We start from the raw sequence: 12,761 nt of genomic DNA, 5'->3' as shown, positions 1-12,761 counted from the left end.
ATTCTTAAGCAAACATCCACAACTTTAAATATCAAGTGAATCACCTTTAAAATTTCTACTAGGAGAGATTATTATGTAAACACTTAATTTGGTTTAGTGTTAAAACTTTTACACACCAAATAATTATTTACACAACATTGAGGCCCACTATAAGCCATACGCGTGGTCCCTTTTTTGATCAAATTGTTCATAAAATTTCATTTAATGGTTGGTAACTTGGTATGCATAACTAACAAGTGGACTCATGTTCTGAAACTCAAATTGAGATTTTAATAGATTTCTCACCGGTGTCGATTTCAAGATTATAATTCAAAGGAGTCCCAAAAATTTTTTCAATACTAATTATATTAGAATGTTATTTTAATGATAATTTACCTTCAAAAAATTACTATAAATTCGACAAATATATGGGTCCGAGTAGTATAATTTAGTTGTGTCTTATACAACTTAAAAGAAAAAATATAGATTTGAAAAATATATGGAGTCATACATTTAAATTTAGTGGTGTCATATACAATTTACATAGTATTTTCTACTAAAATTTTCAAACTAGCGGTATTTCGTAAGTTCACGGGTCTCTACTTAAATTGGCCAGTTTTACCAAGTTGGGCCTATTTTTTTCTGTCTGACTTGGTACATCTTTGACTAGTCTCATATACATTCAGAGTACTCAATTGACTTGCATATATATCCCTCATGTCCCACCATTATATTCATTTAAAGCAAAAAGAAGTGTAAAACTATAAGAGTGGAATATATATTAATTCTTATTGGTTCATTTCAAATTTCACCTTATTTTGTGAATATGTAAAGTTGATGTAATTCTAGCATTTCTCATATATTTAATTTTTTAATTAGTAACAATTCATGTGAATTATTTGTCCATTAAAGTTGGTATGTAAACTATGATAAAAGATTGATGTTAACTTGTAACGTGTGTAGCTTTTTATGAGTATAAGATATATGAGATATGTCTATTCCAATAATTTGTTTTCAGTTTTTTTTTATCATAGGCCATTCATACTTTGATAGTGATTGGGTCAAGGAAAATGTATGCAACATTAAAAGGAAAACAAAACCAAGTTTTGGTACTAAAAAGTAAAACACAGATTTATGAACTTTTTGTTAGCATAAACATAAAGAAAATGATTACGACGCTCTAAATGTTATCTTTGAAAATGATTTTTCATATTATAAATTATAATCCTATATGCTAAGAAACTTAGAATAATTGTACTAGTTGTTAGGGTGCATAAGATCCCCTTTTTAGAGCTCTGGGTGTCGATGAAATTCTCACCGTTAAAACAGATTGACGTCGAGGACGCCATTGTTTACGACACCCCTACGCCGTTTGTTTTCACCGTCACCATCCCAAGCTTCATAGATCGACGCTGAATGCAAAAGCACCCTCAATATTTTACATTCTACACTTCATTTACTTTATTAAATAAAATGTCATCGTCTTCTTCGTCACAAGATAAATATGAATTAATGGCGATCTGTTAGATAGTATCGTCACTTCTAAAGATGACTAGTTACATTCAACTGCTACATTACGACAGTGTGACGTCCATCATATTACACAACATAATTGTTGAAGACAACGGTTATAACATAGTGGAGAATGAGTTAATGTATGAACCAGTTCATAATATGCAACACACTTGGTGTTGGAGGTTTTATTGAGATTTCGTGTAGGGTAAAATAATCGATAGCCGGATAAATCACTGAATCGTGGTATCACTTTCCGAAAGTAATTATTCGACCCTTATTGCCTGGGTTACACGAATATCACTTTGGGATAAGACAGAGATTAGTTCTTGTTATTGGCAGTAAACAAGAACTCTTTTGCATAAGAGTATTAAGGTGTTTTTCGTATATCTTATTCTCATAAATGATAGTCTCTATTTATAGGCACCCAAAAACAAGTATTATTCCACGATGGAGATGTTTCACTAACTAATTTCGTTTTCAAATCTAAAACAAATCATTTACATAAAGTTGTTTGTTTTATTTCAAACATCCAAATCAAGGAAATCGTTTTCAAATCTAAAACAAATCCTTTACATAAAGTTATTTGTTTTATTTCAAACATCCAAATCAAGGAAATCGTTTTCAAATCTAAAACAAATCCTTTATATAAAGTTGTTTGTTTTATTTCCAACAACCAAATCAAGGAAATCTAGATTAAATCCTTTTCATAAAGTTGTTTGTTTTATTTCCACCTAGTGCAAGAATAATACTTCCGTAATCACTCAAATTTGTGATAATGGAAAACCATTTTCGGGTCCGGGCAATCTATCACTTAATGGGTGTACACTCCGTACCTCCTAACCCATTTACAAGTATAGATTAAATCCCTCAATTACACTAAATTTCTAACAATCCTCCCCAATTTAGTGCAATTCGTTTCATGAGAATTAAACAAATTAAAACAAAAACTCATGCATAAATGAAAATATCTTGAAGATTGAATTTTCACCTTAGTACATTACACATTCCAAATATTCGAGAATCAGGGTGTTCTAAGAATTGAACCCTTCAACCCATTTTGAATAACTGAAAATAACATACACATAAGTTTTCAAATACTCTAAAGCTATCCTGACACTTTACAAGCCATGTGTCCATATCCTTTCATGAATGTATCCAAAGCTAAAAGTCCAAGCTTTGTTGAAGCGGCAAAACTTCACATTCACATAGGTAGTTCACTTCAGTCATGCACCTGCTCTTGCACTTTTTCAAATGAACTATTAAGAAGCTAGACTTCAACCTGACCTTCAGCAGGTCCGAGTACATACCTTACCTTGGGATGATATAAAATTTATGTACTCCAAATTTCTAAGTATAAGCCTTCCGCATTGAATTCAACTTCTAATTTTCATCAGAAGGGAATTGGGTATCTTATAATTAGAAATTTATGTGGACTTTAAACCCATCCCCACAGCAGACTTGTCAACCAAGTCTCTTGCCAATCCCTTCGTCAAGTGATCAGCTAAATTCTGTTGTGACCTTACGAACACTATAGAAATCACCCCATTCATGATGAGTTCACGAATCATACTATGTCTGACACCTAAGTGTCTAGACTTTCCATTGTACATCTGGCTATAAGCTTTTGCCAATGTCGCAGCACTATCACAATGGATAGACATGGGTGCTATAGGTTTAGGCCATAATGGTATCTCATGGATCAAGTTTCTAAGCCATTCTGCTTCTTTACCAGCAGCAGCTAAAGCAACAAACTCAGATTCCATCGTTGAGTTGGTAATACATGTCTGCTTTTTAGAAGCCCATGAAATAGCACCTCCCCCAAGCAAGAACACCCAACCACTCGTTGAAGAATGATCTTCAATATTGGTTATCCAACTCGCATCAGAATATCCTTCTATTACAGAAGGAAATCCACTGTAAGATAAACTATATGCCATAGTTTTCTTTAAATACTTCAGTACCCGCCTAATTGCTTGCCAGTGATGAGTACTAGGATTACTAGTATATCTACTCAGTTTTCCCACAGCAAAAGCAATATCTGGCCTTGTACATGTCATGGCGTACATCAAACAGCCAATCACCTGAGAATACTCAAGTTGTGATATAGCTTTACCTTGGTTAGGCATAAGCTTCTCACTTGGATCAACAGGTGTACTCACAGGAGTACATTCAAAGCAATTAAACTTTCTCAACACCTTCTCAATATAATGAGATTGAGAAATTGAAATTCCTTTGCTTTCACGTTTGATCCTAATACCAAGGATAACGTCAGCCTCCCCCATATCTTTCATGGAGAACTTTGATGACAAAAATTCTTTTGTTAAATCAACTTGACTTTGGTCAGTCCCAAAGATTAACATGTCATCAACATATAGACAAATTATAACTCCTTTACCAGAATCATCAAATTTGCTATACACACATTTATCTGCTTGGTTCAATCTAAAACCACTAGATAAAACTACTTCATCAAACTTCTGATGCCATTGCTTAGGTGCTTGTTTCAAACCATATAAGGACTTCACAAGTTTGCACACCTTGCTTTCATTTCCTGGCATGACAAAGCCCTGAGGTTGGTTCATATAAACCTCCTCATCCAAATCACCATTCAAGAATGCTGTCTTCACATCCATCTGGTGAATAACCAGATTGTGAATTGTAGCCAAAGCAATCAGCAGTCTAATGGTAGTGATACGTGCCACAGGAGCATAAGTATCAAAATAGTCAATTCCAGACTTTTGTCTAAAGCCTTGAATGACTAACCTTGCCTTGAACTTTTCAATAGTTCCATCCACCTTCATCTTCTTTTTGAAGATCCATTTGCAACCCAAAGGTTTGCAACCGGGAGGTAGATCAGCTAACACCCAAGTGTTATTGCCCATGATGGAATCCATCTCATCATTAATTGCCTCTTTCCAGAATGCAACATCCTGAGACCTCATTGCTTCATCATATGTTTTAGGATCATCATCAACATTGAAACAATATGAATATTGGGTAGAAACATCATCCCTAGAACCTTCAACTAAGTATAGTTGAAAATCTGGTCCGAATGATTTAGGTTTCCTTTCTCTTTTGCTTTTCCGAAGCTCAAGTGACTGATCAACAGCCTTTTCAGAGACTTCATCATTACAATCCTTATTGATTCCATTGTTACTTGGAATCATATCCTTTGGTCTAGGTATAGATGAAAATCGATTTTCATCAAAGATTGCATCCCTTGAATCAATCACAGAATTGATTGAGACAAATTCATTAGGCTCTATTACATAGAACCTATATGCCTTGGAATGTTCAACATATCCAATAAAAATGCAATCTATACCTCTTTCACCTAAACTTTTCTTTTTGGGATCAGGCAGTCTTACAACCGCCCTACAACCCCATACACGAAGATAATTCAAGTTAGGTTTCCTTTTATTCCAAAGTTCATAAGGTGTAATCTTGTTTCTTTTGTTAGGAACTCTATTAAGCAAATAACAAGCTGTTAACATAGCTTCCCCCCAAAATCCTTCACTTAAACCCGAATAGGATAACATGGAATTAACCATTTCCTTAAGGACCCTATTCTTCCTTTCAGATATACCATTTTGTTGTGGAGTATAAGGAGCTGTGGTCTCATGGATAATACCAACGGATTGGAAATACGATTGGTCAATGTATTCACCTCCCCTATCTGTTCTAAGTCTTTTAATCAAAGCCTTTTGTTGTAATTCTACTTCAGTTTTAAATATTTTAAATTTATCTAATGCTTCATCCTTAGTATGTAACAAATAAACATAGCAAAATCTAGAAGCATCATCAATAAAAGTCACAAAATATTTCTTGTTTCCTAAAGTAGGAGTAGCATGCAAATCACATAAATCACTATGTATTAATTCCAAAATTTCAGTATCACGATGTACATTTTGAAATGGTTTCTTAGTGATCTTTGTTAACATACACGTTTTACACTTTTCATTGTTCATGTCAAAAACCGGTATTAATCCATCTTTAGACATATCTTGTATTCTTTTAAAGTGTATATGTCCTAGTCTAGCATGCCAAAGTGTAGAATTATTTATGCTAGAAGTAGATATAAAAGCAAAATTAACATTCAAGTGATTAATGTTAAGTCTAAACATTCTATTGCATAAATAACCAAAACCAACAAACATACCATGTTTTGACAAAACAAACTTATCAGATTCAATCACTTGTTTATAACCACAACAATTTAACACACTACTGGAAACCAAATTTTTTCTTATTTGTGGTACATGCAAAACATCAAACAAACAAATAGTTTTTCCAGAACTAAAACACAAATCCACACTTCCACGTCCATGAACAGAGGCTGTTGACTCATTTCCCATATGAAGAATTGATCCATCAGTCACGGACTCGTAAGTCTTGAACCAAAATCTATCCTTGCATACATGGGTGGTGGCTCCCGAGTCAACCCACCACGCGACATCATCATCCTGCACAAAATAAGCCTCAGATATATATGAAACATAATAATTCTTATTTGAATTATTAAATATATTCTGACCTTTCGAGTTGTGGTTGTTTAAACCATTTCCCGAACCGCTTGTGCTAGATCCTTTGGCATTATTATTACCAAAAATAACCTTGCAATCCTTTTTTATGTGTCCAGTTTTACCACACTTCCAACAAGTCAATTTAGACTTCTTGTTCGGATTAGCCTTGTTATAACCTCGATGTTTACGTTTGCCCTTTTTGTCATTATTACTAGTGAACTTTTTATGTTCCACCATATTGACAACAGACGTACCAGCAACTTCGTTGCTCTTTGGCTTGTCATTATCCTGCAACCTGAGGGATTCCTCAATACGCAGATGACTACCCAACTCAACAAGAGTTAACTCCTCCTTCTTATGTTTCAAAGAATGTTTAAATTCTTTCCAAGATGGAGGTAGTTTATCAATTATGCTTGAGACTTGAATAGACTCATCCATGTTCATCTTATGTTGTGTGAATTGACCAAGTATACGAATGAGCTCATTGTATTGTTCCAAGACCGGTCTAGAATCGACCATCTTGTAATTATTAAAATTACTCACAAGGAACTTTTTACTAGAAGCATCCTCAGACATATACTTGGTTTCTAAACAGTCCCATAGTTCTTTAGAAGATTCAACATTTAGGTAAATATCAAAAAGGGAATCAGCCATACCATTGAGGATTAAACCTCTAGCGATGTAGTCATCGTTCTCCCACTTGCACCTTTTCCGAATTTGTTCAATAGTGGCATCATCACCATGATCTTCAGGAATTGGTGTGTTGAGTACATACACCACACTCATGCTGCTCAGAAAGAAGTGCATCTTCTTTTGCCATCTCCTAAAATCAATTCCCTCAAACTTATCAAGTTTGGAGAAATTCGCCGTCATGTGTTTCATCGTAGCCGCCATCGATTATAACGAATAATTACTTTCGATTGTTGGAGGTTTTATTGAGATTTCGTGTAGGGTAAAATAATCGATAGCCGGATAAATCACTGAATCGTGGTATCACTTTCCGAAAGTAATTATTCGACCCTTATTGCCTGGGTTACACGAATATCACTTTGGGATAAGACAGAGATTAGTTCTTGTTATTGGCAGTAAACAAGAACTCTTTTGCATAAGAGTATTAAGGTGTTTTTCGTATATCTTATTCTCATAAATGATAGTCTCTATTTATAGGCACCCAAAAACAAGTATTATTCCACGATGGAGATGTTTCACTAACTAATTTCGTTTTCAAATCTAAAACAAATCATTTACATAAAGTTGTTTGTTTTATTTCAAACATCCAAATCAAGGAAATCGTTTTCAAATCTAAAACAAATCCTTTACATAAAGTTATTTGTTTTATTTCAAACATCCAAATCAAGGAAATCTAGATTAAATCCTTTTCATAAAGTTGTTTGTTTTATTTCCACCTAGTGCAAGAATAATACTTCCGTAATCACTCAAATTTGTGATAATGGAAAACCATTTTCGGGTCCGGGCAATCTATCACTTAATGGGTGTACACTCCGTACCTCCTAACCCATTTACAAGTATAGATTAAATCCCTCAATTACACTAAATTTCTAACACTTGGATCGATAGGTGTGATGCATACTATCAGAGAAACAAGGAACTATGTGATCGAGAAGTTCACGAAGGATTGCGACATGATTTGGTTGAGCATTTGTGCTCTCTTCGAGAAGCAGAGGATTTATGATTTGTATTTTATTGTATTTTAACTTTGTCATAGTTTTAAATTAATGTAAGCATAGTTTAAGTATTACTCCGTATGTAATTGTAGTTTCATTAATTTAATTTAGTTACATATATATTTATTATAATGTTTTATTAAAACTAATTTAAAATATTTATAATTAAAAAAATGAATAAAATATGAATAAAATATTAAAATAGACACCGAGAATGAACACTGAACGATACATCATGTTTCTCTCTCCTACTTTCAGTGTCTTTCAAAGACACTGGAAATAGACACTGAAGACACCATGTGCTCTTATATGCAGTCGCAAGGCTATAACAAATCTCGTTGGTTAAAACTTAAAAATAGTCACACAGCTATAGCAAACTCGTTGGCTAAAAGTAGTTGCAAGGCTATAATAAACTTGTTCGCTAAAAGTGCGATAATTGCACCTCACGAGCATATCGAAATTGAGTATTTATCGATTGATTTGAGTTAGCATTAAATCTAATTAAGTACGGTTAAAAGCTACTACTCCACTTTGAAAGCTATGAAAAAATGTCCTAGCAACAACACAAGTGAAGACTATTGAAAACAACATCACAAGAGCAATTAGGAGTTAGGACCATTCATACAGTGACCAAGTCTTTGGCTGATATTGCACCCATGGGTAACTTGACCAGGCAACCAAAATGTGTACCCCATTAGTATAATTATATTTTGTAAGAACCTATAAGGAATCTAGTATTAATTATATTTCTACCAAAAGTCTTTCTCTAAAACTCAATGCTTCATACGAATATAAACTAGTGTCAAATGGCAAACCCTTTATAAATGTGCATCTTGTCCTTAACCAAAACCACAAACAAGAAAACACCATGGAAGAGCTTTCTACGATAGCCATGGGCTACTACCAAGCGAGCACAGACGATATTCAAAAGTTGGCACGCGATTTCTTCAGTGCGATGGACAATGATGGTGATGGCAAAATAGACCAAAAGGAGTTCATAGAGTTCATGAGGGATGAAGGATATGGTCAAATGTGTAATCCTTCATTCTTCAACCAATTGGATCATGATAAAAATGGTACTCTAGATTTTGTTGAAGTGATGACACTTTACTACATAGTTAAAAGCAGAAGGCCGTTTTGCGATTGTTGTAAGAAGTTCATCACATCTACTTACTTCACATGTGTTGGGTGCTTGGAAGACCCTATTGGCGGGTCGTTTTATCTTTGCCTCAATTGCTATGTTGAGCAAAGATGTGATCATACTCACAATTATTTGTCACGATTTATTGACAATTATTCGTTGCTTGAAGCCATGAACAAGTCAAAATTAAGCGAGGTACGTACAATGGCGAATCTAAGATGAAAACTCAAAGTGGTCCCAATTTCTTTTACAACCCTAATTACTATATTTTTGAAGAGTAATTTAGTGATTGTTTAACTTAGAAAACCATAAATCCTAAAATAATACGAGGTCTTATAGTTAAATTCAATTGTGTGCTATACAATCTAATAAATACATTGTAAATAAAATTCCAAATTAGTGGGGTCATAGGACCCACACCTATGTGAGTAGAATCGCCCTTGGGTACATAGTTGAATATAGCCTCATTTTAGCTATGGCAAGTGATAAGAAAAATTTACCGTGTTAATGCAGTAGAGGAAGGGATGACTTTATTTACTTTTAGGTAGAGAAACAACCTCATAGGATTATAGTAATGACTGTCTACATCTCAATTTTCCCATATTTTACATTCATGGGATTTAGTATTGTTGTTGTTTTAGATATTTGTTTATTAAATTTTCGTTGTTTTTTGCAGGTAAAATCACCTCCAACAAGGTCTAGACCATTTGAAGAAGTCCCAGCTCTAGATAAACTTCCTTCGAGTAACAACCACACATGGAATCCATCTACAGCCATGGTTCAAGTTCCATATCAGCCACCTGCTGTTCACAATCATCATCCGTGGACTCAAGGTGCACCGAGTGCTCCTCCTGTAAACAACCATACATATATCACAAATAACTATTCGTACCATTATCCACCATCTATCCCGGTTCAGTACCCTGCTGCACCAAACGCAATTGTCCCACATAGGGTGAGTTTTTCACTAGCCTTCTGGTGTATATTTGGTTGATATGTAACTATGCAATTATTCTGATGTTTTATTTTTTATATTTATTTATGTCGCAGCAACATTGGCGGACAGCGCTTGGAGCATTGAATGCTGCAGTCCAGATCGTTTCCATTAGTAGTACTTTGTCTACGTGTTCCATCTTGTGAATTTTTTTAGTCCATATATGGTTGTTTTCATTCGCGTTAATTTCTACCCCTGTATGCGCGTAAGTTTCCATACTTACGCGATGAAGTCAAGTATGTTTATTTAAGAATGAGACATTAAGAGTTAAGACTGACTCATTCATATCTGTATCTTAAATTATTGATTGAACATATGCATTCTCTTATTATTAAGTAACAAGGTTTACCCAAGAATTCAGTTAGACTGACTTTTATAGCTGTGAAGTTTGTTGAGTAGGTTAAATTTTCAACGGATTGAAACCCTGTGTACGTGAAATAGTTTGAGTCTGTTACAGTTGGGTTTGGTAGTAGCACAAAGTCAGTTAGGATGTCTGGGTCACTGGAGTCGGTTCCTTCAACCAAAGTAAATGAAATCAATGCAATGAACATGCGAATTGTAATGGATTCCATTACTAGTTTAAACGTTTTGTTGATTTCGTCGCTGAAGGTAGTTTTAATTTATAGTTATTAGGATTCAAAAATTCTTAGCTGGTGTTCCTAAGAAATGTTGATAACGCTCGTTGTTATGGTGCTCAAGAGTTTAGGGGATGTTTAAAGAACATATATTAGTGCACGCGTTTTTGGATGACATTTAGTGATCTGAGAATACTTAACAATAACAGAGGTCATTAAAGTCTGAATCTGATAGTAGTATAGCAATTTTGACCCATATGATTTTTTTTCTTTGAAAGACAAGTTGTTGGCATCGAATACTCTCATTTGCAATGCACGCACGTGCTTTCGAGCGAAAACCCGAACCGCATTACACGGATTCGAACCTTAAACCATCCGAGGGGCAGGCGGATTGGACCTGGGTCCTGAATACAGGTCGGTAAAACTTCCTCGGGGCAATCCGGCTTTCAGGAAATAATCCCACATATATTTTTAAGGGAGGGACTCGAACTTGAGACCTCCCCACCCTCATCCCAATACACAAGTGTAGAAATGAGCTGTATTTAGTTTGTAAATATAGAAAATATTGGGTCAAATGTAATTAAGCAATTATAGGGATTATGTATATCATGGGAATCAATTACGTATAATTTCCCATATTAAGTTAGTTTCCTTCTTGTATATGTATCTATATATCGCACCTTTGGAGATGAGAAAGATAATTGAAATATTCTTAAAACCCTTATACAGCGTACATGGTATCAGAGCGGGTACCAATCGAAAGCTTCGAATTAAAACCCTTCACTTATACATACTTCACTCTCATCAGATATGGGGGATCAAGGATCTCTTATTACAAACAACTCATCTTCACAACCTATTATCATACAACAAGATAATTATTCTTTTCCATCCAGTATAATACATGATGAAACGAATTATTCATTATGGTCTCAGCTTATGGAGATGCGTATCGGGGCACGCAACAAGGCTGGATACCTCACTGGAGTAACGAAAAAACTGGATTCTAATGACCTAAATTATAGGACATGGGCTACTGAAAATCAAAGAGTCAAAAGTTAGCTCATTGATTCAATGATTCCTTCACCGATGCAACGATTTATTCGTTTACCTACCGCGAAAGATATTTGGGAGGCTGTAGCAAAAACCTTCTATGATGGATCTGATGAAACTCAACTCTTTGAATTAAATCAAAGATCTTTTTCTACTCGACAAGACGGTAGACCATTGCCAACATATTATAATGAACTTGTAGCTATATTTCAAGAAATTGATCATAGATCAACTTCTCAAGAAGGATCTATTGAAGGAGTAGTTGGATTACATTCTGCAATAAGTAGGCTTCGAGTTCATATTTTCTTTAGCCGACTTGATTCTGAATTTGACCAAGTTCGAGAAGAAGTTTTGCGTAAGGATCCAAAACTAGGACTTGGAATCAACGTATGCATACGTAAGGAGGGACTACAACCAAAGGCAATCCATGGGTGGATCCCACACTATCTCAGAAAACTCGGCAATGTTGGTTACTCAAACACGACAAAGTCCGTTGTCTCGTCTAGATAAGAGTAAAAAATATGGGCCCTCGAAACAATCTCGTGTGCGATTTTTGTGGTGAAGCAGGCCACTCGAAACAACGTTGTTACGAAATTGTCGGGTATCCAGATTGGTGGGATTTTTCTAAGAAACCACGAAAAAGAGTACCCGGAAAGGCTGCAATGGCAAATGCAAATGAAGTAGGATCAACACAAGAGGGTGTGACAAATCCGACAACAAATCTGGTGCACTCAGGTACTGAAGGTAACAATAATACACAATCAGCAGCAAACCTTGTCCATTTGGGTCGTGAAGGTAACAGTGTTACAAATGCTTGTGTTACAAATACTATGAAAAATAGCTGGATAATTGATACAGGTGCATCGGATCACATGATTAGTGACTCTAGTAAATTAAAATCTACAGATCCATCACCTAAACCTTTGGTGCCACTGCTAATGGTAGTGCCTGTCCTATTATTGGGCAAGGATCAATTACCTTGTCAAATACTCTTACGCTGAATTCTGTTTTAATAGTTCCATCATTTGAACATAATCTGTTATCAGTTTTGGCCTTCTTTCTGTGTGTTTCAGGATATTCTGACCCGAAAGACTCTTGGTTATGGTGTTAAAAGAGGCAAACTATATTACTTGGAGCTAACAGATAAAGGAAGACAGGGGTTCACTCATGCATGTCAGACCAGTAGTGAAGAATCTGCTCAAGCGAATGTGTGGTTATGGCATAGACGTTTGAGACATCTTTCTTTAGCATATCTTAGAAAATTACAACCGCACCTTTTCTCAAAATTAAGTAATT

At 35.0% G+C, this 12,761-nt stretch overlaps 1 protein-coding gene across 1 annotated transcript; it reads left to right on the top strand.

Annotated features, from left to right (window-relative positions):
- The first annotated feature begins 8,470 nt into the window (after positions 1-8,470).
- Positions 8,471-10,696, top strand: LOC139895989 (uncharacterized). The gene is made up of 3 exons (XM_071878561.1): positions 8,471-9,038; positions 9,520-9,798; positions 9,894-10,696. Exons 1-3 carry the CDS (start codon positions 8,571-8,573, stop codon positions 9,981-9,983), a joined length of 837 nt encoding a protein of 278 aa, XP_071734662.1. The 5' UTR covers positions 8,471-8,570; the 3' UTR covers positions 9,984-10,696.
- The last annotated feature ends 2,065 nt before the right edge of the window (positions 10,697-12,761 follow it).

The sequence above is a fragment of the Rutidosis leptorrhynchoides genome, chromosome 3 (assembly GCF_046630445.1).
Source record: "Rutidosis leptorrhynchoides isolate AG116_Rl617_1_P2 chromosome 3, CSIRO_AGI_Rlap_v1, whole genome shotgun sequence".
Classification (NCBI taxonomy): Eukaryota; Viridiplantae; Streptophyta; class Magnoliopsida; order Asterales; family Asteraceae; genus Rutidosis; species Rutidosis leptorrhynchoides.
Note: the sequence above shows the minus strand (reverse complement) of the source record. Positions and strands in the feature narration are given on the sequence as shown.

Coding starts and splice junctions, on each gene's coding strand:
- LOC139895989 (XM_071878561.1), top strand. CDS start 8,571: ATGGAAGAGCTTTCTACGATAGCCATGGGCTACTACCAAGCGAGCACA. Junction 9,039..9,519: donor ACAAGTCAAAATTAAGCGAG/GTACGTACAATG, acceptor TGTTTTTTGCAG/GTAAAATCACCTCCAACAAG. Junction 9,799..9,893: donor ACGCAATTGTCCCACATAGG/GTGAGTTTTTCA, acceptor TTTATGTCGCAG/CAACATTGGCGGACAGCGCT.